The sequence below is a fragment of the Takifugu flavidus genome, chromosome 8 (genome assembly GCF_003711565.1).
Source record: "Takifugu flavidus isolate HTHZ2018 chromosome 8, ASM371156v2, whole genome shotgun sequence".
In the NCBI taxonomy this organism is placed as follows: domain Eukaryota; kingdom Metazoa; phylum Chordata; class Actinopteri; order Tetraodontiformes; family Tetraodontidae; genus Takifugu; species Takifugu flavidus.
In genome coordinates, this window is record NC_079527.1 from 7,775,895 (window position 1) to 7,802,253 (window position 26,359).

At 42.6% G+C, this 26,359-nt stretch overlaps 5 protein-coding genes across 16 annotated transcripts; 1 reads left to right on the forward strand and 4 right to left on the reverse strand.

Moving 5' to 3' along the window:
- Nucleotides 1–234: 234 nt before the first annotated feature.
- lamtor5 (late endosomal/lysosomal adaptor, MAPK and MTOR activator 5) lies at nt 235–2,780 on the reverse strand. Its single transcript, XM_057041743.1, has 4 exons — nt 2,648–2,780; nt 2,493–2,554; nt 1,838–1,955; nt 235–534 (listed from the first exon to the last, which is right to left on the reverse strand). Exons 1-4 carry the CDS (start codon nt 2,680–2,682, stop codon nt 474–476), a joined length of 276 nt encoding a protein of 91 aa, XP_056897723.1. The 5' UTR covers nt 2,683–2,780; the 3' UTR covers nt 235–473.
- Nucleotides 2,648–10,358, reverse strand: LOC130530504 (uncharacterized). 4 transcript variants are annotated; one of them, XR_008951855.1, is made up of 7 exons: nt 10,187–10,357; nt 9,796–10,104; nt 9,604–9,730; nt 9,422–9,531; nt 9,296–9,339; nt 8,790–9,164; nt 2,648–4,739 (listed from the first exon to the last, which is right to left on the reverse strand). XR_008951855.1 is itself a non-coding variant. In XM_057041741.1 (6 exons), exons 1-6 carry the CDS (start codon nt 10,215–10,217, stop codon nt 9,146–9,148), a joined length of 687 nt encoding a protein of 228 aa, XP_056897721.1. In that variant the 5' UTR covers nt 10,218–10,358; the 3' UTR covers nt 6,380–9,145. The 4 variants fall into 4 exon arrangements, 3 of the variants coding, with proteins under 3 accessions (XP_056897721.1, XP_056897720.1, XP_056897719.1); XM_057041741.1 differs by lacking the exon at nt 2,648–4,739 and having other exon boundaries at nt 6,380–9,211; nt 10,187–10,358; XM_057041740.1 differs by lacking the exon at nt 2,648–4,739 and having other exon boundaries at nt 6,380–9,161.
- prok1 (prokineticin 1) lies at nt 4,515–6,389 on the forward strand. The gene is made up of 3 exons (XM_057041742.1): nt 4,515–4,678; nt 5,585–5,710; nt 5,921–6,389. The coding sequence occupies exons 1-3, from the start codon at nt 4,532–4,534 to the stop codon at nt 6,062–6,064; spliced, it is 417 nt and encodes a 138-aa protein (XP_056897722.1). The 5' UTR covers nt 4,515–4,531; the 3' UTR covers nt 6,065–6,389.
- A 120-nt stretch (nt 10,359–10,478) lies between the features above and the next one.
- LOC130530499 (zinc finger protein 335-like) lies at nt 10,479–20,598 on the reverse strand. Of its 9 annotated transcripts, XM_057041723.1 has the most exons (29): nt 20,123–20,137; nt 19,619–19,750; nt 18,742–18,935; nt 18,398–18,674; nt 18,218–18,295; nt 16,322–17,455; nt 16,036–16,218; nt 15,779–15,943; nt 15,446–15,701; nt 15,168–15,345; nt 14,968–15,080; nt 14,862–14,880; nt 14,600–14,716; nt 14,445–14,521; nt 14,176–14,336; nt 13,871–14,091; nt 13,671–13,770; nt 13,493–13,578; nt 13,161–13,417; nt 12,937–13,051; nt 12,658–12,855; nt 12,365–12,507; nt 12,138–12,277; nt 11,917–12,008; nt 11,742–11,828; nt 11,567–11,650; nt 11,425–11,484; nt 11,233–11,338; nt 10,479–11,114 (listed from the first exon to the last, which is right to left on the reverse strand). In XM_057041723.1, exons 2-29 carry the CDS (start codon nt 19,698–19,700, stop codon nt 11,002–11,004), a joined length of 4,836 nt encoding a protein of 1,611 aa, XP_056897703.1. In that variant the 5' UTR covers nt 19,701–19,750; nt 20,123–20,137; the 3' UTR covers nt 10,479–11,001. The 9 variants fall into 9 exon arrangements, 8 of the variants coding, with proteins under 8 accessions (XP_056897703.1, XP_056897708.1, XP_056897710.1 ...); XM_057041728.1 differs by lacking the exons at nt 19,619–19,750; nt 20,123–20,137 and adding an exon at nt 20,337–20,598; XM_057041730.1 differs by lacking the exon at nt 19,619–19,750 and having other exon boundaries at nt 20,123–20,143.
- A 900-nt stretch (nt 20,599–21,498) lies between these two features.
- mmp9 (matrix metallopeptidase 9) lies at nt 21,499–25,367 on the reverse strand. The gene is made up of 13 exons (XM_057041732.1): nt 25,110–25,367; nt 24,731–24,969; nt 24,470–24,618; nt 24,251–24,379; nt 23,966–24,139; nt 23,700–23,873; nt 23,439–23,612; nt 23,195–23,350; nt 22,903–23,098; nt 22,682–22,821; nt 22,453–22,603; nt 22,275–22,378; nt 21,499–22,190 (listed from the first exon to the last, which is right to left on the reverse strand). Exons 1-13 carry the CDS (start codon nt 25,245–25,247, stop codon nt 22,078–22,080), a joined length of 2,037 nt encoding a protein of 678 aa, XP_056897712.1. The 5' UTR covers nt 25,248–25,367; the 3' UTR covers nt 21,499–22,077.
- Nucleotides 25,368–26,359: the final 992 nt, after the last annotated feature.

Below are 26,359 nucleotides of genomic sequence, written 5' to 3' on the forward strand. Positions count from 1 at the left end.
TTAAAGCAGGACTCGAAAACCCGGTCCACGGGATTGTTTTCAACTTAGATAACTAAATAAAGCTGCCCATCACAAACGGAGCTGTTTCAATTGATATATATTATATTTATTGATAATATAATAGCAGCCATGCAAACATTTCTGAGATTTTTCATGCATGTACTAAAGAAAATTAGTAATTGAGTAATTTTTAAAAAGTAACAACAGTCAGAACTCAAAGAAGCAGAAGAATACTCAAAGTCAAAATAAACTTTATTATGGATGTATTATTTTACAGCACACACATACAAACATAATGACTCACTCTGTAAAAAACAAAACAAAGAAAAACACAGACAAGCAAACCAAAGCAAAAACCAACAGAAACAATGACGTATGAGATTTCGTCGACATAATTCTACTTCAGAAGTTCACTCAGAATCAGATTGTGTGACCATTGCTGTGTGAAAACGCTTCCATGCACATCTTCAGCTTCAGGACGCCATCTTGTGAACCGCTACTGTGATGGTTCCATGAGTCCTCACCAGAATGGTTCTACCAAACATTGGAACAGAAAACAAACAATTCAAAGTCTCCAGATTGGACTATAAAAAAATTATTTGACATGCGGGGGGGGGGGGGGGGGGGGGTTATTTTCTTTGTTCACTGTTGCGGTTTGACACAGTTTAATGGGATTTTTCAACCTGCCATAAGGACACTTTCATGACAAAATCAAACTACACTAAACAACATGCGCACAAAAAGAACCTGGAGGATATTTTATTAGTCCACTTTAGTCTAAAAACAGACTCATTTCACCGGGAAGAAGCAGCTTCTTCCTTTTCACGGGTACCCCTGCACTAAGTGCCATCTGTCCAGAGGGTGGCAGTACAGACATACAAATCCAAAATTCTAGTTGAGCCCAATAAATTAGAATACAGTATCACCAAAAAGATTATGGTGCATAGTTCATGAAAACCAATAATTCAGTGTCTCAGAAAATGAGAGAAATTGTAAAAACGTTCAATATTAAAGGTCCATGGTGTCATTCTCCAATTATCTAAATAACAGCACACCAACAAAGGTCTCCTGAGCCTTCAAAAGGTCTATAACTCTTGTTTAATAGCCAATCATGGAGAAGACAACTGACTTAAAAGTTGCGCAAAAGACCATCATAAAACCTTTACAAGTAGGGTTTTTTTTAACAGGTTTTTGGAGACGGAGCTGGTTGTTCACAAAGTGCCGTATCCAAGAACATTCATGGGACGTTGAATGGAAAGAATAAGATGTGTTAGACAAAGGTACACAAGCAGCAAAGATAACAGCAACCTTGAAAACCTTGTTTGGTAAACAAGGCCCTTTTAAGAGTTATGAGAGAACTGCAACGGGAGTCAGAACCACCAGATACAAACATATCCAGGACATCGCCTACAAGAAGCTTCTTATCTCATCAGTTCCAAAATCAGCACAGACACCTAGCAGGATCGTTGAGATTACTTCATGCTTCCTTCTGCTGACCAGCTTTATGGAGATGCTAGTTTTTGTTTTTTCTTTTTTTAATTTAGCAAGACCTGGCGCCTATACACTGGACCAAAGGCACCAATATCTGTTCAAGGATCCCATGACCCTGTGCTTGATTGGATACCAAACTCACCAGACCCCAATTTGAATCTTTGGGGTTTAGACTCATCTAAATTGATTCTAATTTTTTGAGATGCGCCAGTACAATCTTTTTCCTCCTGGGTACTTTCATTTTGGTTAACTGTGTAGTTCCTCTATACTTATTTGTCAAGTATTAAATAAACCACCCTAAGTTAATACGTGGATGTCAATCAAAACAAACCCAGAATAAACTCACCCTGACTCACACTCGAGGCACACAGTCGGAGAGTCTGTTGGATCTCTGGTCAGAGCTGAAGCTTGTTTTGCTAAAACGGAAACAACTCCACCATGCTCATCAGAGAGAGAGCCACGACCTGGAAATTACATTACTCATTAGTCATTGTAGGATCTGTCGAAGCAAAAGATGAGGAAATTCATTATGAAAGACACAAGTGTCACAGGTGAAAGTTGCATCCAAAATTTGAGAAAAATGTCTATGGTTCAATTACTTTTTTCTTGTATGGTATTAAATTGTGATAGAAGAATATGCCATATAATAAAGTTTCAGTTACACGAACCGGTTATAAACTGATTAAATCAAGTTTCAATGGTAAAGTAATGAGTAAAGAGAAGATGTAACATGTTAATGTAGCACATTGTGTAAACATTTGCCGTTCATGTTATGAGGACAAAAGACTGACAGTTGGTCTTTATCACGACGCAAATGTTGAATTTGGAGTTATTTAAAAGATTTCACAGACTAAATCATGAAAATCCAGGCAGACTCGAATGTTAATCAGAGATTCCATCTTTGTGCCACTTAAAAAGCAAACACACAGAAGCGTCCAGGGTTGCATTAAGTTTTTAAAAGATTAACTAACTAAATGTTATGTGACAATATATTTTCTCACAGCCCAGATTGTGTCCTTGTTGGTCCGTGCAAAGAACACCAACGACTGCTGGATTTTTCATCCTGGCAACAAAACAGGCAGATAAGATTATTAACTCCCCTGAAATATGGCAGTATTGCAAACATAAACTCAAAGACAGTCTAAAATCGACTTACGTGTCATCAAGATGTTGCTCCAACGTCGATTCCATTATTAGCGGTCGCAAACAATAGCTAAATTTAAGGCTTATGAGTGAAGTTTTGTTGTTTATACTAAAGACATTAGTGAGGCTCAACTTCCGGGTACCGTCAGATGACTGTCACGTGCATTACGGGTATAGGGGAGGACCAAATTACACGAAGAGCGAAGCAAAGACCGCAACGCGAGGCGTAAAATGTAATAATGTAATAGAATATAAACTAAACTAACATGTGCTACGAACTGCATTTTGTGCAAACAATTTTAACAATCATTTGGGCTTATGAACTTATAAAAATGAATAACACTAACAAACTAAATCTAGCTTCGGACAAGGGTTTCATTTTTCCAAGCTGTGAAAACAACATAATATAAATAAAAGTTTCAGAAAATAGAAGCAGACATAGATGAGTTGAAGTTATGCAGCCTTATCTTCAGATCATATTATCGAAGGATGGAATAGTGCAAACATTTATCAATACTTATGCGTCTTATTTAACTTTAAAACTAGATTTATTTTAACCATAAAACAGCAGCATAGTTTGCAGCATTTAGATGATGGATTTAGGTAATGTTGAAAGTTAGCTGCAGGACAGCGTCTGGTCTCAACACCAGGTTTGATTTCATGCCTGTCCCAGCATGAGGAGACTTTTAAGGGCTCCTGCTGACAGGGCAGAAATGGGTGGATGTAATTATTGCTCCTCTGCTGTGTAAAAATTTATCACCCGTGCAGCAACAGCAGCAGTGTAATGTCCAGATAAGTAACCCATGGGGTACATTTTCTCTCTGCCCCTCTAATCCTGTCCTTTCCTCCCCTCTTTGCTCGCTCATATTTCTCTCCTCACTCCTCCTAATTCAGAGGCTGAACTCTTCTGCTGACAACCTGCCGCCCATCACTGTCCGAGACAGTCACGTAACCACCCTCACATAAGAGAGTGTGTGTTGCATCACATATGAAATTGTCTTCATAACACCTGCACATTCTTTATACACAATATCGTAATAATGATTAGAATAGCTGATAAATTATCAGTCCCACATCTCCCTCACAACAAATGTCCAAATGAGTTGAGGCCAAGCTGTGCTGACTCACGGTCAGTGTATCATATCCCTGAAATGTAATATATAACTAGTAAAAGTACTACGTAATAACTCAGAGAATTCAATCAGTTATATTAATCTATGACATTGCTTCTGAAGAATATTAGTTTATACTTACACATAATTTTAAACAGTGCATCTTTTTCAAATGACATTTTGGATAGAAAGTGAATTTAACATTAAAATAAGTTGTGTTTCCTTTTGTTATGATGCTATCCTCCACTTGTGACCTTAATGGAATGTTGCTTTCAGACCTGAAAACCAAGTGATTTAATATTTAAGATTATGCCACTGATGACTGAATAATGTGCAAAAAAAAAAGCAGCTTCAGATAGCCAGAGATTTGGATCTCAGCATGTATTAACTGGTGTTCTGACACAACTAATGAGCGCTGTTTATAGCATGATGGCAGATATCCCGTAATACAGTCAGCAGCAATGCTTGGTGACCTGCGATGATTCCCAAGTCTGCAGTAATTTTCAGTGGTGATAATTAGTGTCATCACAGGCGGTTCAACCTGACACGGAGGTTAGATCTGATGGTCTCGTGTCAGGACACGCTGATATCGAGTTCAACTTTACCAACCTTTGGTTTGATTACACCTCGCCAGAGGAGCAACATGTCAACGCTCCTGAGCAGTTTAGGAGGTCTCAGACGTAGGGAAGGAGGAGGGAGGGAGAGAGGGATCAGGTGGGTGTGGGCAGCGGATAAAGAGAGGGACAGAGTGTGGGTCCCTCCCTCTGACAAGGTCCACATCACGGATGCAGTGTGAGGTGCCAGGGAGAGAATTTCTGACAGTGGTGTTGAAGGTGGTGTCAGTATCTGTTGCTGTCATGGGCTTCAGGGCCGTGCTGCTCTCCTTCCTGCTGGTGTCCCTGAGCTGGTCCAGAGGAGCCGTCATCACGGGGGTGAGTCTCACCTTTGGAGTGCTGATGGACACTTCCTGTCCATTTACTCCATCTATTTCTACTGTAAAACATAAAGGTAACAATCTATATTTACTATCTAAAATAACATGTTCTTTTAGCTTCCACTTAAATGGACTTTCACAAAATCTAACTCTAATTTCATTCATTTTATACTTTTAGTACTTGATTTTGGCTTTGACTTTAATTAAGTCCTTCATTTATTTACCATACATTCACACAGTATTTAAAACTGCAGACAAATAAAAAGCCAACTATTAGTATTGTTAGTGTGTAACTCGTTTGTGATTAGTATGAAAAATGCTTGTTACACACATATTCTGGACTAAATGGGGCAGCTTGAAACGACTGTGTTTGACAAACATTCCTCAAATAGTGAATCTGGAATAATCAGAAAACCAGTGCCTTAAAACACACTAACACAGGAAAGTTTACCATGTTAATAAACTTCAGTATGAATCAAGTGTAGCCAGTTTGATGTACCTACAATAAATAAATAAATCCCTATATATATATATACATATCATTTTATCAGGACCGATGTCTAATTTTTGAATCAGATCTTATTTGTTTACAGACAGAGCAGTTTGCATTTGTAGAATTGTTTTCTGAAATTGAATTACAGCGGTAACAGGCCACATCCTCCTCCTCTTTGTCCGCTGGAAAAATAACAGGAAATTATCTTGCTTCTCTGATTGGTATTCATTTGTAAATAGATTACAGGGATGACAGACCATGGATAAAATGGCCTCACTGTATCCGCATGAGAGAATGTCACTATTAGCATAGAAACAAAATAAAAGTAATTTGCTGGCATCAAACGAAGCCTCTTCTTCCACCCCTCTTTTTCATCCCCCCCTTCCCCCTTCCTCTGCATCTATTCTGCAGGCCTGTGAGAGGGACGTGCAGTGTGGTTTGGGTCTTTGCTGTGCCGTCAGTCTTTGGCTGAGGGGTCTGAGGATGTGTGCCCCCAGAGGACTGGAAGGGGATGAATGCCACCCCTTCAGCCACAAGGTGGGTGTTCCACGTCAACACACATCCACTCTGAGATTCTCAGATCATATCAGGCGTCGACAGGTGGGCTAATCTCACGCGAGGCTGCAGATAACTGCAGTGGATATTGATCCTGTCCACAAGCAATCAAAGCCATTCATCGCCTGCGTCACCTGGAAACAACAACTCTATCAATCTTTAAACTAAAACACCCCCTCTTTCCTACTTCAGGTGCCCTATCCTGGCAAAAGACAGCATCACACCTGCCCCTGTCTGCCCCACTTGGTGTGCACCCGGGACAGGGACAGCAAGTACAGATGCACCGATGACTTTAAAAACGTGGATCTTTATGAAGTGGGGCAGACGTTGCGGTGAGGAGGGATGAAAAAGAAAAGTGACCGATGGGCTATGGATCAGATAAATCTATTTAATCTACGCTAATGGTTTCCCTTATTTGTGCTCTCCATGCACTATATATATATTCAGTTGATGTAAACACAATAGATAGCAACTTGTAATAAGTGCTGCTTTATTTAAATAGCTTTTTATTTATTAACACTGTCATGAAGGTATAACTACATGTTGTTGTTACTTTTTCTGTTGCCTAAATAAACATGATGTGAGGTATGATGGGGTGAAGGTGTCCCTTCCACTGAACAAGAAGATTTTACCAAAATAAAATATCACCAATCTGTCATCACTTTTGATTTTAATGACTTTTTTTGTGCTGACGGTCAAGGCATGACAGCAGGATTTGATATCATAACAATGTTCATTTAGATCAGAAAATAGATCAGGATATTTGAAGTATATCTCAGAGTTCAAGGGTTTCTGGCATTCCACAGGGTTCTCCGAATGAGCATTTGTGTATTTGCATATAAAACTAATAAAGACATATAAGAAGTGCTGAAAATAATCATGTTAAAACTTTTTTGTTGATATTCTAAACCCAAAATAAATCAAGTTTTCATTAAGGCATGACTATAAGGGCTATAACTTGATAAAAAACAATCATTTTAAATTTAAGAACGGAAATGGCAATGATGGCAAAAGTAACATTGATAAAAAGACTGACAAAAACCAAAACTAGAAATACAGGTTTGTTTTGCAGCAAGCCGTAAGCGCTTCAGCAGTCCTCCACCGTCACAGACAGTCCATCCAGTCCTGGCTGTCAGGCTGGAGACACTGCTGAGTTAACGAAAACCACTGGAAGAAAATACAAATGTATTTACACTTCACCCAGGCATATCTCTGTGGTCTGCTGAACTGCAGCTGGCACTCTCCGTGCGTGTCCTTGCGGTCTCTGTGGCCAATCAGATGTTTTGTTTTAAATGTGGCTGAGCCTCTTTTCACGGGCGCCACGGCTGGAGGGAATCTTGGGATCGCTCTCTCTCACTCCCTCCTGTCTTACTTGTTCTGCCTCTTTTAGGCAGCATGAGTTGGTTCTGCCACAGGACTGGAAGCTCTTTGACATCATCACATTTGTTATTTTACTTGGATATAGCAACAAAGAGCAGTGACCTCTGACACCTACTGGCAGGTACAACGAAAACACAGCGAGACGCACAGTGCCCGACACCTCCCGGACTAATAAACCAGAGTTCTTCCCTGCATCGATGACACTGGCACCTTTGTGACTGTTGGCCCAAACAGCAACGTGGGCAACGTGAAATCCTGACCTGGAGACTCAACCAACCAGTATGGAGAATTGAGTCATGCCATCCAACCATCTGAGGTGAATTTTCCCCATTTTCTGAACCCAGAGTAAACGGACCTTTAACGTCCTGACGTCAAAACTCAAACAAAAACAATTAAGCAGGATTCGCTCCCTTGCTTTCACTGGAAACCTGTAAAAGTACCTCTGCTGTGACACGGTATCCAGCTCGTCTTTGTGCAGGTTACAGTAAACTGCCAAATCGACCGGAACATGCATGATGTCACGCTTGCCCTCAACACAAGCATTCAGCATCCCTGACAACCATTGCAACACACTCTTATACACACACTGGTTGCAAGAGTGACTCTGGCAGCTCTGGGTACCAGAAGATGTCTTCAACAAGGAACAATTGTCATGTTGGATTCAAAGAACAGTACTGAGGCATCAAACAGTCGGTGTGAATGTGGCACCTCTCGCACACAAGAAGCGGCTTTTGTCGACTCAGTTCTGTGCTGCACTGAAATGTCACAGGAATCAGAACACTCTTTTGAGACCTTTCAGTCATTTGCTCTCAAAAGCTTGACATTTTGTAGCAGGACAAGAAGGATCAGCAGGGTTTTTTTGTCCGTATGATGGAAGAAAAGAATGAAAATAGACATCTGAGGAGCGGCGGGTCGAGTTTTCTCGCCGGCTGAAGAAACAGATAAGAACACGCACTGATACAACAAAAGATACCCCGGTGACATGAGCCAGCAGCTGTGTCACTATCTCAGACTGCGGGGAGAGACCACAATGTTCTGAGAATACCACATGGGATTACGTGTTCTGTCCTAAACAGATTTCACTTGAATCATTTTATCTGTAGGATTTTTGACAACGGGCATAGATACATTAAATGAGGCCTTTATGTTCCTTGAACTGTCCTATGGTTTTTGTTTTTCATTCTCTTTCCAAAGAAACAAGTAAAATACAAAGAAACATCCTTTTTGTTATTTATATCATTAGCATCCTTTATGCTACGCTTTTCAAATTTGCCTGGATCCCCCTTTTTTGGTGCTAAAACCTTACACCTTTATGCTACAATAGCCTTGACTGGACAAACTGAACTAAAAGCAAACTTTTATGTACACCTCTAGTCTGGAAATTTAAAAAATGGCTTGATTACGGGGGCGGGGCGCATGGACTTGCCCAGTAACGCTCCAACACCTCGTTTGCTTGACCACGTTTGCCACGGTGAGGTCATTTATCACGACCATGGTGGTCCAGAGCAGCACCAGGTTGAACTGCAGGGAGCAGCCACGCTGATTTGATGGACAGGTATCTATTTTTATAGGGCGGGAAGGGGAAGCTGAAAGCTGCCTCCATCATCGGCAGTCATTCTTACATTTTAAATACGTAATACGCCAGAGTTGGATCACAACAACCAACAACAATAATTCATACCTAGTGGTCACTCATCAAAAATGTCCAAGCTGCAGCAGCAATAAGATTTTCTCTGACACTCTGGGAGAGGGAGGGTTTGAAGAAAGGTATTGGAGTCATGCAATCTGCACTCTCATCACTAGGTGTCGCCAGACCTCATCCACAGAATCTTGAAAAAACGGTGCTTTGACCATAATTTGCCGTCAGAAATTGCTTCACATGTCTTCACTGGTGATATGTCAGGACTGAGTACTCCACCAACTCATCAGGCTCACTTCTGCAGTTTTGGTAGCGGCCTTCAGCTTGTGTTTCTTGCATCCTTGGATTTTTGCGCACCTTTGCCTGCTCCACTGTGGTGAAGTCCACTGTGGTGTAGACTACTCCGCTTGTTTCCTGCTGGAGACAGTGTTCGTCTGAAGTAAACATATTTTTGCGGAAGAAGCCTGGAGCGTAAGAGTTAAATAAGTTCTTTTTTTAAACCAAGTGACAATGAATCATAGCCAACGTGTTCCTTGTTCAGCACTTACCACATCATCTTGTTTTGATGACTCGTGCGAAATTTCACATTTGTCTATAATAAAAGAGAATCTCTATGAATGGGCACAACTAAATAAATAAATCTCTTTTTTTCTTAATTGATGATAAGCACTCACCTAACCTTTTGGCCTTGAATCTGCAGAAAATGACACCGATGATAGAAGTTATTAAAATCACTGCCATGGTGACAGTGATGCTGATTGGCAGGCCAAGACTCCAGGAAGCCCTGGAAGGAAATACAGTGGTTTAAATGGGTAAACTTTTGAGGATCAGGACATTACGTCTGCTGAGTGAATACCTGTTATCATGACCGAGGTCTCCATCCATCACTGCTGCAGTGGATTGTGGGAGTGTTGCTGACGAGGTGCCGTGCTTGAGAGTTGGTGTTACTGATGGCTGAGACTGAATGTAATCATCCGAAACCTCTGTTGATGTGGTATTATAATCAATTTAAGTAACGAGAGGCACAACTGGCTGCGATTGCACTTACCAGACAGCTCCACATAGTAGTCGAAATAAAAGTGTTGGAATCCCACCACCATGCATCTGTAATAACCAGCATCCTCAGACCGGACATGAGAGATCTTAAATTCTATCCAGCCATTGTCTTTAGCGATTGTGACTCTTCCTTTCAGTGAATCAGAGGTGAATCCCGTGCTGTCCAGCAGAAAGTCGCAACCTCCGTAGTACAGTTTACAGCAGGACTTGTTGTAACTGTTGTAAAATGAATGGAAGGTCAACATCAGGACGATGGGTTGATAGGTCTTCATCCTCTCCTGCCCCTGCAGAAACTGAACATCTGGAAAACAAAGATCATTATTACACAAGCTGTACCGGTACTCTGCAGTGGACTAAAGAGGAAAGTTGCCGATGCTCCATACTTAAAAGAAACAAAGGAAATAAGAGCTTCATCTTCTTTGTGATGATCGATGAGATTTTTGACCAATTTCTACCGGATTTTTGTGGCTCTGAAGTTCCTCCTTACAAAAGAAGAAGTTCAGATGTTCTGCTATTGCATTTGCTGTATATTTAGAAACATGATGTGAACAGCAAAGACAACCCTATCCGGAAAGGAAGGATATAGGAGGCCGGCCATAAAAGCAGAGTACCTGCAGTCAAATTTTGACTTCAGGAAATGGATTTTAAAAAAATGCATTGTGCCCACGGAGAAAGTTATATACACAAAGTGATTTATTTGGTGTCAGCTTACATCTTATTAAACATTTCATAAACACCTAATTAAAGACACATCCTCCAAACATAGAAGACAAATGCAAAACATATATACAAATAATATAATTAAAGACAATGTACAGTAGTAGCATTCTAGCATTAAACCTATTTGATTAGAGATCAAAAATAAACATTCAACTTTCATTCAAAAACTACAAGTTTGACTTGGGTCAAAGGTTAACCTGGGCAGCAGATTAACATCTATAGCCTTGTTGAACATATCATTTTCTCTGATAAAGCAGATCAACCTTGTCTGAATTCACTTTTACACAGAGGGTGCAATACCCCTGCAATACTCTGAATTTGCAAAATGCAGCCAAAGCCAAAGACAGATGATTCTGTTGAGTTCTTGATGCTTAGCAGGCAGATGGATGCATAAACAAGCCGCTCTGACATCTCGGAGCCGTCCTGTTTCGATCCCACTCCGAGCCGATCTTCACCCCGCTGGATCAAGAAAGCTCATCTATTCGTCTGTAAATGTGATGACGTCATACTGAATTCCTTGCTGCTGCAGCTGCTCCAGCTGTTCAGGGGTAGCTTCAGTGTAGAGGGTCTGTGTCTGCATCAGTGCTGCATCTGCATCAAAGACAGTCCACAACATTACAAAGTCTTTTCTGCGTAATAATCTTCCAACAGTGAAATGGAGATCCGAATAAAAATTCAAAAGTGTATTTTTTTCCAGAGGAGAGCTGACCTGTCACTTCGGAGGGGTCGCCGGCCTTCAGGTCTTCAGGGATTACAATCTGTTGCTCTGACCTCACCGGAAGATATCGGATCTGTCCGTCATGACTTACAGCAATCTGGCCCCAGATGGGAGATGAAGACACTGTTTGTTAGATTACAAACCTAACTCTTCAGTGTTGTACATCACCAACATCCACCTCACCTGCTGCTCCTGCAGGAAGGTCCCATCATGCTCATATTGGATGATCTGACCATCTGGCATCTGAGGAACAAAGCAACAGTCAGACCTACACGCTTACACCTCTAACCTCAGTTGTGACACGACCTCCTGAGGTAAGACTGACCTGTATGTGGCTGCCATCAGATACTACAACATACTCATGAGGGGTCAAGTGGGACATTCCTTCCTGTGAAATGATGTACTGGACCTGACATTACAAGAGACAATACAGCCGCAGTAAAAAAACACATGTTTACATCTGATGTTCATTTCCTGGTATGGGCATAAGTGACTCATACCTCAGTTACCTGGTTGTCTCCTGTCATCAGGTGCTGAACTGTCTGTCCATCTATGGTGGTTATTTGCTGGATGTACGCACTTTCCTCCTGTTATAGGCACACATGGGTAGATTTACAGTGCAGCTTTGCATAAAGGAACCGCTGGAGAGGATTAGATGTCCCGTGCGGAATATACCTGATCTGATGGTTCCTGAGCTACAATGATGTGTTCTTGTCCCAGAGCCTGCAGCCTCTCTGGAGTGAGCGCTGTCTGGTGTCCCTGGAGGGCTGTGAGACACAAATGACTCAGCGGTTGCAGATTTCTGTAACGTTTTCCTTGTTTTTGTGCAGCGGATGTCTGTTTAGAGTACACCTTAAGAGTAATTCAGCTACAGCAGTAATGAGTTCATTTCTTACACTGCAACGTGGCGAGGGCCTCCTCGTCACTGTTAACTATGATGGTCTGCTGAGACGTGGAAGTGGGATTCTTCCGAATCAGATTTTCCTGATTGTGGAGGCGCTCCATGTGAAATTTCAGATGCCCATTTCGATTAAATCTGAGGTATCAGAGACAAAACCATGAATATAAAGTGTGTCACTATCACTCGAGCAGCCTGATGATGACACTTATATTGCACCTCTACCTTTGTCCACAAAGCTTGCAAAGAAAGGGCTTTTCATTGGTGTGTGTCATCATGTGCCGACGCAGGTCCTTCTTGTTCTTGGAGGCAAAGCTACAGGTTGGACACTTGTGAGGACGTAGATATGAATGCAGCTCCATGTGGGCCTAAAAATATGCAATAATCCTGAAGATTGTTGCAAGAAATACAATGCAGAGTTTGCACCAATTGCATGCTTGTTTATATCACAAACATGGAGTCTGGAGCCCACAGTAGCACCATAAGAATGTTAAATGTGTTGATTATTTGCAACTCACCTTAACCTCAGGCCAGGAGGCGGAAGTGAAGTCGCAATCAGGACACTTGAAGGTGTTTGCGTCCAAGTGCGCCCTCTTGTGGTTCTCCATGTCAGACCGTCCGTGGAAAGACTCCATGCATATTCGACAGGAAAACCTTTTAGTGTTCACACTGGGGGAGCTTACGGCGGATGGCGAGGCAGGAGCTTCACTGCTCAGCTGATGGAGAACAGACATGGTCAGAGAGGGACTTTACTTGTTTATTCTAACAACATATTTCTAAATGGCTTCTTCAATTACCTCCACCTGTTGAAGGACACCATCAGACAGAGTTGAAGCCAGGTAGAATCTTTCGCTTTTCATGTTCTCTGACTCAGACACTTCGACAGTTGGAGAACCCCTGATCTCCCCATTACTGCATTAATAAAACAGTTTTTAAAAGTTTGTTTATATTACAATCATTTAAAGCCCCATTCTGTTTTATTCAAAATAATTCCTAAAAGAGAGATAGAATGCTATGTCACCTGTTCTCAGGGCTCTGATTGTCTTCTGTGTTCTGTTCCACCACAGTGAATTCCTCGCCACCCTCGTAGGCTTCAATAGCAATCTGAGTGACTTCTCCTGTGTCAGAAGCGGTCTCCTCATAGGCCTCTTGGAGGACCGTCTCCCCGTTCTCAGACACATGAAAGGTCACCACCTTCTGCGTTTGACCCGGTGTTGTCGTCACCGTACTCCAGGTGCCTTTTTCTAAAGCTTTGTCTTCTGAATTTACCACTGCAACCTGGATGAACATGGTGGGGCAGTTTTACTCCACCTGACTGTGTCTGTGAGGGCAGTTAAGAGTCAAAGCACCAACCTGTAAAGCGTTTCCAACCAGCTCCCGAGCATTGCTCATGTTCAGCAGCAGGTGAAGGGCATTTTGTGCTGATAGATCAGTTTCAGCTGAGGAGTACGTGAATAAAATTGACATACATGTCAAACAACAGCAGTATTACAGTAATCTCAGCCTCACTCTCAAGGACAGTAATGCCAACCTTGTTCATAGATGATGGTGGTGTTTCCCAAGGTGTCCTGGGACACTGAGGCACTTTCCACACCTTGCATGGCTTGCAGTGTGGCAGAATCCACTGTGACCTTATATAAGAGCATAAAAAATCCACAAAATGTAAAAAATGCTACAAATAAATCCAAAATGGGGTAGTGATGCAAAATAAGAAATGTATCACAAGCTCACAATGGTGCGTGGCATCCCTGGACTGCTGTCATATTGTTGTTTGAGCTCCTCAATCTGCTGCAGGGTGAAGAAAGGTCTGCGCCGCCTTCTGGCAGGCTCCTCGGGGTGGGCCACAGACCACTCCTCAAAGGCCTCAGGGTGACGGCACTGCACGTGGAGGCGTAAATTCTTCCTGTGCTTGGTCATAAAGTGACACATAGTGCAGGAGAACGGCTTCTCCCCTGTAGAGAGCACAAACAACCTGGGCATGAGTCCACAGGTCAGGTAAGGAGGGCATATGATGGAGGGCTTTCACCCAGACTGACCTGTGTGTTTGATGGCCAGGTGGGAGACCAGGAATTCTTCTTTTGATGTAGAATATTTACAAAAATCACATTTGAAAGGACGGTCGTTGGTGTGGGACAACTGATGGTTGAGCAGCAGCTTTTTGTTCTCACAAGTGTATTCACAGAATTCACACTTGAACCTGGCGTGTGTGAAAGAAAACAGTAAGTACTGAGGAGTGCATGATATGAGAAATTCATCTATCAACTATGAGCTGTAAAGTGCTGAAATAACAATGCTCAGTCATGACCTGCTGTCTCCCAGACTCTGGATATGGGTCAGTAGGTGCATTTTGAATGTGTACCGTTTCTTGAAGGATTTGCCACACTGTGAAAACAGTGACAAGACGACATGTTATGCACAAAATCATTTAAGATACTGACATTTACGACCTTCATCACTCACTTTGTCACACATGTGTGGTTTTTCTGAGCTGTGTGTCTTCATATGCTGGGTGAGTCTCTTCTGCATGGGATAAACCTTATCACACACAGGGCAGAGAAACTCAGACGCCTTTGGTGCCTGAAAAGTACCAAAACAACTGCTTAATGACATCAACTAAAATGTACAAAATGAGTCAAAATAGAGACAGGTTCTACTATAGCAATTAAAACTGTATTTAATGTAGTGCTCCAAGGTTCTAAAGAAAAAGCAATAGACGTCTTACCATCTCTGTCTTTCTTTTCCTGGAGAATTAAAAGAAAATATATTTATAACCTGACCAATCATTTTGTAATCGCTTTAATACAGAGAATATTGTTGGTGCTACTTACTTGTCCTTGTTGTGAACCGCTGAGTGGCGAAGGACATCTTTCCTGTACACACTTGAGTAATCACACTCCTCACACTTGAAGGGTTTGCTGCCCTTGTGATTGAACATGTGCTCCTAAAAACACAAGCCGACAAGCCTTTTAGCGCACGCCTGTACACTGAGGTCCGCCAGGATGTTTGTGCTCATCTCCAAGCAACCAACCTTGAGCGAGGACCAGCGCTTGCAGCGATAGTTGCACTGGAGGCACTTAAATAGTTCCGGGTCATTGCCTTCGTGAGAGTCCACATGGAAGCGCAGATCTTCTTGAGTGAGGAAGCGGGAGCCGCAGATCCAGCAGTTGTGGGGTCTCAGGAGTGGCCTGATGGACTTGAAGCAACGACTGGACAAAAAGAAACAAAACAAATAAAATATTGGCTTCCAGCGAGTGAACTCTAGTACTACTACAATATAGCAAGAAAAGTTTTAATAAGCTGACTTACTTTCTATTAATGTATTTCTTATACTTGTTGCGCAGAAAATGTTTGGAAGGGCGCCCCCGCTTGCTCTTGTAGAGCTCTTCTGGCTGTGCATTGGAAGAAGGGTCTTTGTTCTCAGAATCTGACTGGCTAACCGCCGCCTCTGCTGTTTCTTCACAGGTCACCATAGTCGTACCATTATTTAATCCAGAAGAACTTGCTTCCTCAGGTGGACTTGTATCTCCATCCATCTTTGACTTCTTTGCAACATCCTCTGCTTCTGCATCAAGGGTACATAATTCAATATAATATGCAATTTAGGAATGGGAGTTTAGATTTACTAAAAGTGGTACAAACCTTGCTCATTATAACCTTCATCCAACAGGCTGTACTTCCTCGGCCGGCCGACTTTACGCCGGGGACGCCCCTGAGATGAAGAAGAAATAGGAGGCGTGGACTTCTTCGGAACCGGGGGTGGCCTTCCATCACAATCTGCATCCGCCGGGTTGTAGTCACTGTCATCTGAGTGACGGAACAGAGGAGCGGGGCAGGCGAGTGAATGATGGACACAATTCAGACAAAGTGATTTTTGGTGTTTGATCTCTCCTTCTCACCTTCGGGGTCATCAATGGCACCAGCATCCACAACGTCGTCTTCATCTTCTTCAGCTTGCTGGGGCTCAGCAGCCTTCAGCTTTGCCGCCTTCCTCTCGATGGTTTCTTCCCGCTCTGCCTGCTGGCGGGCCAACATTTCACTTTTAGTTGGACGTCCGCGCTTGCGCTTCTTGGTCGTGTCCCCTGAGAGCAACAAATTTAAGTGCCGAAACATTTTTTTAAAAAAAAGTAAGTAGACGACTTTAAGTCTTTATTGTACATAGAAAACCAGACTAATCACACTGACCTGCAGGCTTAAAGTGTCTGTCTCTCATGTGGTTAATGAGTGTGTCTTTAGAGGCACTCTTATAAGGACACATCTTACACTTGAATTGCTGTACGATCACCACTTCCATCATTTCCTCCAACTCTGCCAGGTTTGGCGGGATCTCTCCGGAGCCGTCTGCCACTGTTGATGTCTCCATTTCCCTGTCAACTTTGGCCTCATTCTGTGGCGCCTGGGATCCTTGGGGCTCCTCTTGGCTGGGTGAGCAATGTTGGGCTTCGGGCTCAGGCTCCGGATTGGGGTTGTAAGTCCCACTGCTGCTGATGTAGGGCCCAGACTGACTCTCACTGCATTCCAAAGCCTCAGGAAGTCCAACTGACCCTGCCGTGTCCGCCAGAGGGTGGTCTGACGAGGAGCTGTCATCAGCATAGATCGAGGCCTCTCGGCCATTACTGTTTTCCATATAACAAGAAATCTGGTGTGGCTGTTGGGAATGCTGTGGCTGATCGGGATCCTGGTTCTGCTCATCATCTTCGTCGTCATCTGTTCGCCGATAGCGAGAACACCCAGGTTGTTCAGAGTCGGCAGCTGCAACACACTCGCCTCTGTACTCGGCCCCATACTGCCGACTTGTCTGAGTCTGATGATCCGCACTGCTGTCAATGTAACTCCGAGAATGGTGTGGTCTCTCACCATCGTCCACTACACATTCCAGATATCCAGCACTGCATTCAACCACATAATGGCCATGGCTGGTTGCGTTTGAGTCGGCACCACTGCATTCTACATATCCAGGAAGGTCCTGATTACTGGTTTCCTCGTTGTAGTCAGGGAAGCGTGACTGCGAGCGTGTCTGGTCGGGCCCCTCACTTGAACACTCTACGAAGGAAGATGAAGATTCCTCTGTCTGGTCTGGGCCATCACCACTGCAGTCCATGTACTGTGAGGGGTGGGAGTGCTGGGGCTGGTCGGGCTGACTGCTGCTGTCCTCTGGATAACCAGAATGACCGGGCCGATCATCAGGCTGGTCAGGTTCAAGGTTGCGCTGCAGGTCTCCCTGATCTACACAGGTAGATGTGGGGCCCTCTCCAAGAGCTTCTATGGCTATACGATTAGACAGCGCTGAAGAGGACATCTGGGCAACCATAGGAGCACCTACAGTACACAAAACCCATCATCAAAAACATCTCTACAGGTAAGAAGATTTAAATAATGTGGGCACAGAGAGGAAAAACAGTTTAGAGCAGGGGTGCTCAATACGTCGATCGCCATCTACCAGTCAATCGCCAAGGTACTGTTGGTAGATCACATGACAATAAAAAATTAAGACGCCAGTCTATCATCCATCCCGTCACTTGATTGATATACAGGGTAGCCAGTCAGATGACATCTGAATATTTTTGACACTTAGGTCACTTTGCATGCGCAAACAACGACTCTAAGTGCAGCAAAGCTAACAAGCTAGCGAGTTTGTTATTGCTAATTTTTTGCTTTCGTTTTTTTATCTTAATGATGACACTTTCAAAGTGCGTTTGCCTCATCTGCCAGTCTACCATCACAATACCAAAGAAGGAAAATGTGGAGCGGCATTTTTGGACTGTTCATGGAAAATACAACACTGAATTCCTGCAAAAAGTGAGATGAGAAAGAGAACGGGGAAGGAACTAAAATCCCAGTTGTTTTCCACAATGGCAAAAAATATACAAAGTGGTTATGCAACGTATATAAACATAAACTGTAAGAATCCTCAATAGTTTTCTCAATAAATATAATGGGTTGATCAATTTGACTTGGTCTACTTTCATAAATAGCTTGCATGCTGAAAAACTGTGAGCACCCCTGGTTTAGATCCTCTCTAGAAATTCACTGAACCATCTGAGCAGAATATTTAACACATTCTGTCAGTTGTAAACATACCATCATCTGGTCCTTGTAGTATCAGATACTGGGTTGTCTCTGCGCCTCCATCTTCTGCACTAGTCACAGCTATGCAACCTAATCAAATAACAGCAGATAGGATTAGATGTCTGATTAGATGATACTTTTGTTAAATATAAATATAACAGCAACAAATATAAATCTGTGCCAACAGTTTACCATTCATCATGTCAGGGCCGATGGTGGACTCGATGATCTTATCAATAGCAGACCCCAGATCTGACGAGGTAGAAGCAGTTGAATCAGAAACCATCATGGCTCCTTCAGAAGCAGCACTGGAGTGGACCAGCACTTGAGCTGACTCCGACACCAGCACTGACTGAGTCACCGTGGAGACACTTGACACGCTGGTGGACTGGGCCACAGAAGAGGAATCTGGGAGGTGCACCGATGAAACTCTGATGTCTGTGCTTGAGCTGGTTTCTGGTATGAATACCTTTAAAAGAACAGAATACGATGACTCCCCTTATGCATGCACAATTTATTTATATGAAAACTCTTACCACAAGCCTCTCTGAGCTCTGTCCCACATGGCAGTCGGACTCTGGAGCCTGTAGATGGGAGGCAGCAGCATCACTGCTGTCAGCAGACATGGCCTCTGAAGACTCCATACCCATGCCACTCTCAGACGGCTCCTCCATTCCAGAGGGGCCAGCATCACTGCTGCTTTCCACTTCATTCTCCTCTGAATCCATAACTATATTAAAAAAGTATCGGACAATTTGTCAACATTTAATGAGTTTGTAATGTTAACTGTTTAGTGTTTAACACATATGATAATGTATAACTTCACCGAAAGTCAAATGTCAGGTCATGTTATTTGGCTTCTGCAATATGATTTAATGTCCAAATGTTCATGGAAAAGGAAGATGGTTGCTCAGAGAACAACAAATATAAGATGTCCCAAATTTACTAAGTGGGGTTTAGTTCGGGAGTTTGATTTTCAATGTTCGAGCAGATTCTTTCTGTGTTTGTGGCAAAAGTTACAAAAATGTTTAATAGTCAATTCAATAAGCACAACAGAAACCTTTAATTCCCACACTTTCAGCAGGTTGTCCAAGCAGTAGACATCAGCAAAACCTGCAATTTTCCCCAAGATCAAGACTTAATAATTGAGCTGAAATACACATATATAAATCAGGAAGGGGTCCTGGCCATGAACTTTTTAAAAGTATATATCTATACTAACCAAAAAACAATGGTATACTCAATATTTGCCAAAATTACAAATATTAAGAATAAATCCTAACTCCTTTGTAATTCACAACTACTTAGAAAGTAACTTGGAATTATAACCCACAAATATAGTGCAAAAATTATAGGACAAGCAACAAATAAGGGAGAATTTATATGACAATAAAACTAAGAGGAAAAACGAACCAAAAAAACATTTAAGTGAAGTGGAGGAATCCTGGCTGTGAACAATATGGAAGAACTTGTGGAACTTGGTCAAGAAATGCATATCAGGACAATAGTGGTGCTGTTTTCAATGTCGCTGGACAGCGTTTGTATCTAGAGGTGAAAAGCACACGAGTCATCGCTTATAAAACACTGACTGACATGTTAGATCACTGTGATTATTATAGTAGTGTACGCGTTTACAGCATTTAAGGACATGTAAGCCGGCCCCGTCACTGACGATACATCAGTCGGAGCTAGTGCAAGATATACTGAAATTGCTAACTTTAGCATTTAAGTGGCTAACACATATCCGTGTCACTTTTGCTAAATGTTGATCCGTTGGGCAACTCAAGCAGCAGTAATGTTTTGTGTAGCCTTATTAATGGGAAGTTTGAATGATTAAACAATACAACACGATAAAAACAGCACACTTCCACAAACTATCGCTGTCGTTTAAACACGCCACCATCCACCTCGGCGTACTTTAACGGTTTGACAATGGGCCTAGCTGCCCGAGATCCTGCCTGCTCGACGCCGCCATTTTGCGCCACTTTACGGGCTTTTACACTCAGGCAATCTAAAAGCTCTACTGGGGACCTCGAGGGCCTCAACAGCAACAGACCGCCCTAATACTCTTCCTGAAGAAAATAAAAATACATTCATTTTCCGGCAATATATTCTCCGTTCATTTTCTTACCGTATGTATTCGTTTGGGAAGGTATCCTTGGCTGCAGATACGCTAAACAGAACAGATACGAGTAACCGACAATTCTTCCTTCATTCTAGTCGGGCGCCATGAGACTCTCTTTGCTTCTTGTCCTTGTGGCCGGAACTTGTTTATTCATTTTTGCAAAAAGGAACTTAAAGGTTAAATGAGCGTGAATACATTGATAAGTATTGTTGTATACGTTAGGTGATAGCACAGTCCTTAAAAATTTCCATCAGTTTCTGTGAAATTTTGTTTTTTTTTTTATTCGATGGACTATTGTTTTCAGAGGAGGGCGCATTACGCAGCGGTATGCGGAGTAATACACTGCTAAAAAAATTAGAGGAACACTTTTTAATCAGAGCATAGCAACCTATCAGTCAAACTTCTGGGATATTGATCTGGTCAGTTAAGTAGCAGATGGGGTTGTTAATCAGTTTATGCTGCTTTGTTGTTAATTAAACCAACAGCAGGTGCATCAGATGGGCAACAATGAAACGGCCCCCAAAACAGGAATGGGTTTCCAGGTTGAGACCACTGGTACTTATTTCCCCACCTCATCTCTTTTGGCTGATTTTTTACTGACTGACTTTCTACTGCTGTAGTTATTTATTTGGCTTGGATCAACATCTCTGTTGATAGCATGGTGCGGTACCTGGACGCTAGAGAGGTTGCGCAAGTAGACCAACTCCTCCAGGATGACACATCAATACGTGCTGTTGCAAGAAGGTTTGCTGTATCTCCCAGCACAGTCTCAAGAGCATGGAGGAGATTCCAGGAGACAGGTAGTTACTCCAGGAGAGCTGGACAGGGCCATAGAAGGTCCTTAAACCATCAGCAGGATCGGTATCTGCTCTTTTGTGGAAGGAGGAACAGGATGAGCACTGCCAGAGCCCTAAAAAATGACCTCCAGCAGGCCACTGGTGTGAATGTTTCTGACCAAACAATCAGAAACAGGCTCCATAAGGGTGGCCTGAGGGCTTGACGTCCTGTAGTGGGCCCTGTGCTCACTGCCCGGCACCGTAGAGCTTAGCATTTGCCATAGACCACCAGAATTGGCAACTACGCCACTGGTGACAGAAATCCATCATGTAGTCAGATCTTCAACCATTGAAGTTTAACTTCTTGGAGAATGAATGAGGAAAAAAACAAGTTTTTTAACTCTTTTAACTGAATATTTATTGCTTTGACAGATCAAATTTTTAATACAAAATGCTTTTGCCTTATCAGCAAAGGATACACACAAGCAATTGTTTTCCAGTGCAAGTAAATGGCTTTAAGGCCTTATTCACAATGATATAAAAGTGGAACAAAACAAAGAGGACTAAGGACACAATGCGACATTAGATATTGCAATAAATACCAAAAATAATCCAATACTGTTTAATGTCTGAGCCAGTCAGACCGAGGAATAATTTAGCAAACGTGGTATTTGATCCAGATAGCTCTATGAATTGTTTATTTGTGTCACAGTTTTGACTGACGACATGGTGGTTTAAAAAATTGCCTTTCACCATGCTTCTATTTCAGCATATGATTTAAATTTAGGCAAATGTAAATAGCAGAAGAAGACCAGCATCCCTGATGGTCCTTTTCACAACCCAGAAAGTACACACCTCATAACTATTACAAATCAGTTCCTGTTTTCTACCAGACACCTTCCCAGAATATGTAGATGGGTGCTACAGAAACGCATCTTCAGTTTGGCCCAATATCCATCTCAACAGTGAGCCTAGTAGGATTCCACACAGTTGAGGATGTCATTTTTCACGTCGCCAACACGGTCCACCTGCCTTCGGCAGTTCATACGCCAGTAGAAGCGGTCTTGACAAAAGTAAGAGTAACCTAAAGTAGAAATATAGTTTAGGAATTTATGGGAAGGAAAAAGAAAAGAGAAAAGTTTTTTTTTTTTTTTTTTTTTTACTTTACCTTTATATTGAAATACATCGTGGGGTTTATAGGGGACACCACCGAAGACACCATCTGTGTATTTTGGGTATCCTTTGTCCATTTTCTGGTCTTTAATATTAAGTCTGTAATGAACATGCACAAACATTATACCACAAAATCCAGTAAATGGATAGATTGCCATCCTTCCATAACTTACCTCCAGTAGCTGCCTCCACTGAAGAGCAACACTTTATCTTTTCCTCTTTGTAGTGCGCCCTCCACTTTCTGAATGCTGGGAGGAAGGCCAAGCTTCTCTATGCTGCGGGGTCCCATGACATTCTGCCCCGTGTACACCCAGAATTTGGTCCCTGCATACAAGAAACAATCATTAGGAATGTGACATGTATCTTTGGCTCAACGGGCAGTCTGCATGACAATAAGAATACCTGAGAAGAAGTAGATTTTCTTGGTCACAGTGTCCTCAAAGGCGGTATCAATGACAGCTGGCAGCTGAGGCCACTTCTCCGAAATAGCATGTGGTCCTTTGACTCCTGCATTACTCTTACTGGGCATCCTCCAGTAAATTCTGTTGGGAAAAACATAATTAACCAACTTTGATTTTTAATTTTTACTCTACTCTCACACAATAAAAGCCATCCTTGCTCACCCGTTTTTGAAGAAATGCAACTCTCCATTAATTGCAGTGATGGAGTCAAATATTGCCACTGTGCAGGCGTCCTGGCTTGGATCCACAGGTAGTGGTGTGGTGGTTTCAGTGGGTCGGTCTGTGCTGTCAGTCACGATAGGATCAGTTGTGGGGTAGATGGGTGGATTGGGGGTCGGCTTAGGGCCTGTATTACTTCCTGCAGAAAGTGTTGGTTGAGGAAAAAAAATGCTCAGAGGCTCACAACTGAAGTCTTTCTTAAGAATTCCTGCATGCTATTTCAATCCAAGCTTACCATAGAGATACTGAATGCCTTCAATGTCATCTTTATGCAGGGAGAAGTTTTCAATATAGCTGTACATTGGGTACATGAGAGCCTCTTTAATGGTGGAGTGTTCTAAGCCAAGCGCATGTCCAAATTCATGGGCTGCCACAAGGAAGAGACTGTAACCTACAGAACACATACGGTAAGTAGTGTCAGTACATAACAATGAGGGATGAAAGTTACAGCATCTTTGCTATTCTAATGCCTCCATTACCTCTGTCTGGACACAGGCCCCATTTCTTGTCTTGATCATAGTTAGCAGTGGTACTGCACCACAATTTGCCGTCTCCTCTGCCCTCACTGGTGCAGGAATCATACTCTTTGTCTTGGAAGATGAAAGGGAAGTGGCAGAGCTCTCCGTCGGAATTCCCACCGATAACAGCTGTATCTGCTCATGGTCACAAAAAAATCAGTGAGGACAAACAGGCTTTGACACCCTCTGATGCATTTGTTCGTTCCCTTCCCCGTTACACACCTCTGCTGGGACAGAAGCCATATTTCTTGTCCTCGTCAAAGCTCTTTGTAGTAGCACACCAGCGGTATCCGTCCGAACGGCCCTCTGAGGTGCAGCTGTCGTATTCCTTGCCCAAAAATGTGAAAGGGAAGACACATTTCTCTCCATTGGCATTTCCTCCAAATGTGTAGAGCACTGTCAGGGTGAGGATTATATCTGGGTGACGTAACAGCTCCAAAACAAATGTTTTCCCCGGTTTCCCTTATAGAATAATTTATTAGTCTTACGTTCACTTGGACAGAAGCCATATTTCTTGTCTTTGTCATAGTCTGCCGTGGTGGCGCACCATGGCAGATCGTCTAAGCGCCCCTCAGAGGTACAGTGCTTATACAGCTTGTTCTGGAAGCGGAAGGGGAAATGGCACATGGCACCCTCTGCATTTCCGTATAGAGTTTTCACAACTTGGGAGACAAAAACAAGGACAGTTTTAATGCAATTCATCAAGTGAACACAAGGGGGAGACGACATCATTTATTATGGTTGAAGCGATGTTTCTCTGAATGTGACAGTACCTGGTCCTTTTCCTAGAGTCCAGAACTCATCGTCATCAAAGTGGGCGTCTCCTTGCACACCCTCACCAGGGGGATAGGCGTGGGCCAGAAGGCCATCCTTACCATCAAATGGATAAAAGTCTCCATGGTCTGACCAGAACATGACATCAAATTAGACTCTTTTGCATTGTGTGACGGTCACAGGTGGCCACATTTATTGTGTTCAGCACATTTGCATACCAGTTTTTCCAAATGATATCATGATGTCAGCGGTTCCATCAAAAAGGCGGGTGAAAGTCAGCGGGGTCACATCACTCCACACCTTGAAGGCCCGAACAAAGGCGTCATCAATCACAGAGCTGTCCATGTCGGGGGAGTAGTTTAAAACCCTGCAGATAAGAACACATCAGCAAAGATATTTAACTCTATATCTCCATAGATATAGACTGTTGTAATTCATGCATGACATTTCCAATATGATCAACTGTGTCTTTTGCTCACCTGTAAGTAACATCATTATGGTCCCATTTAAGGTCACCCTCAAATGTTGCATAATTGGCCACATCAGGAACACCACAGCGAGGTTGTTTCATGGCTTCGAGCGTTGGCTTGTCCAGCTCTCCCGTCTCCTTCAGCCCCAGTTGTTTCTGCAACTTCTTCAAAGCTTTGGAGGTGGAGATCACTGAATCTAAGCCACTGCGGCGCTGTATGTCAATGTAGCCAAACTTCTTCAGATAATTCTGGCAGGACAAGCAGAAAACCACACTAATTAGGAAGACTGGGATCAACATTCAGCTAATTACTGCCCTGCGCATCTTCAGCTCAAACAACGATGGGACTTTAACAGCATCAAGGCAAAATAGAACCATCTGCTACTTACATCTGCCAACTCAATGTCAGTCATGTTTTTGATGATGTCGCCTGGAAAATCAACAAAAATCGACTTGATGGGAAGGCTCCATCCATCCTGCAGGGTTACCCCTAAAACTACAAGCAGCACTAAAGTGCAGGATCTCATGATGGAAAAACAAAAACAACAATTCAAACACAGAAAAAGGTCTCTTCAGAAGTGGTCCTCCTTGTTGGCTTTGGGTGTTGTGTTTGTTTTGTGCCTTGCGCTGCTCCTGTTTTTATACAACATCAAGCCTTAGTCACCTAACCTCACTCCCACCTCTTACAAGCCTCACCCCTCCCACTTCATAGTGACGGACTGCACCGGCTGTATAGACGGGAATTTCCAAAATATCCACATTTAGCTTTAACACTTAAAAAGTGGTTTTGTTCAGAAATTAGACTACATATGGAAAACGGTCAAGTCAATTTGTCTTTTGTCCAAGTATGCCAAACAAATACATACATAAAATATGGACACAAATACATAATACAATTCTGACATTAAGGTATGGATTAACTGCTCAACAAAGCTAATAGATGTAAAAAAACAAACAAACAAAAAAAAACTTCAACAAAAGGCCTCCTGTTTGATCAACTATTATTAGCTCTGCAGACATTTGCTATTATTTAAATCATTTTATCTCAGACTCTGAACATGAAAGGCTGGTTTTGACATATGCTAATATGTTGTTACCTGACTAATACACACATTGCAGCACCCAGACAGAGACTTCTGTTATTTCAAATAATAACAGAAATATTGCTTCCACTTTTTTATATATATATAGAATTTTTCCCTTCTACAGCTGTGCACTGAGTGAAATGTCCATCTAGGTCAAGGATATAGCCATATCATAAGAGGATATGCCATCCATCCATCTGTCCGTCCGTCCCTCCATCCGTCCGTCCCTCCGTCCGTCCGTCCATCCATCCGTCCATCCATCCATCCATCCACTATTGCAGTCACGGGAACCGAAGAAGCACAAAATCTCCAGTGTGACCCAATTCATTAGCAATAATTTGTTTTGGTAATGTTTAGACAGTCGTTCTCTATTTCCATATAAAATGATCTTGCATTAGAGTTTTTCTTGCACACTGTTTCTTGCATCACTGTTTTGAAGCACAAATTATACATTGGCTAACTTGCAGCCCGGTGTGGTGGGCATATGTTGATATTTTGTGGTTGATGAATGTGGAGGTGTTGTGTAGAAGGATGTGCATCAGGACCTGTCTCAG

Bases quoted from the DNA above. Each gene is read 5' to 3' on its own strand.
- mmp9 (XM_057041732.1), bottom strand. From the start codon at position 25,247: ATGAGATCCTGCACTTTAGTGCTGCTTGTAGTTTTAGGGGTAACCCTG. The intron at 24,380-24,469 runs GTATGCAAATGT...TGTTCTGGTCAG, and splicing joins GATATCATTTGGAAAAACTG to ACCATGGAGACTTTTATCCA. The intron at 24,140-24,250 runs GTACTGTCACAT...TTGTCTCCCAAG, and splicing joins GACTCTAGGAAAAGGACCAG to TTGTGAAAACTCTATACGGA.
- prok1 (XM_057041742.1), top strand. From the start codon at position 4,532: ATGCAGTGTGAGGTGCCAGGGAGAGAATTTCTGACAGTGGTGTTGAAG. The intron at 4,679-5,584 runs GTGAGTCTCACC...TCTATTCTGCAG, and splicing joins GAGGAGCCGTCATCACGGGG to GCCTGTGAGAGGGACGTGCA. The intron at 5,711-5,920 runs GTGGGTGTTCCA...TTCCTACTTCAG, and splicing joins GCCACCCCTTCAGCCACAAG to GTGCCCTATCCTGGCAAAAG.
- lamtor5 (XM_057041743.1), bottom strand. From the start codon at position 2,682: ATGGAATCGACGTTGGAGCAACATCTTGATGACAC. The intron at 2,555-2,647 runs GTAAGTCGATTT...TTTTGTTGCCAG, and splicing joins GAGCAACATCTTGATGACAC to GATGAAAAATCCAGCAGTCG. The intron at 1,956-2,492 runs GTGAGAAAATAT...TGTAATTTCCAG, and splicing joins ACAAGGACACAATCTGGGCT to GTCGTGGCTCTCTCTCTGAT.
- LOC130530504 (XM_057041739.1), bottom strand. From the start codon at position 10,217: ATGAAGCTCTTATTTCCTTTGTTTCTTTTAA. The intron at 9,731-9,795 runs GTAAGTGCAATC...CCACATCAACAG, and splicing joins CTACTATGTGGAGCTGTCTG to AGGTTTCGGATGATTACATT. The intron at 9,165-9,295 runs GTAAGTGCTGAA...CACTGTCTCCAG, and splicing joins CATCAAAACAAGATGATGTG to CAGGAAACAAGCGGAGTAGT.
- LOC130530499 (XM_057041723.1), bottom strand. From the start codon at position 19,700: ATGCATTTCTTGACCAAGTTCCACAAGTTCTTCCATATTGTTCACAGC. The intron at 15,346-15,445 runs GTAAGTCAGCTT...CTTTTTGTCCAG, and splicing joins AAGAAATACATTAATAGAAA to TCGTTGCTTCAAGTCCATCA. The intron at 11,829-11,916 runs GTATATTCCGCA...TGCCTATAACAG, and splicing joins CTCAGGAACCATCAGATCAG to GAGGAAAGTGCGTACATCCA.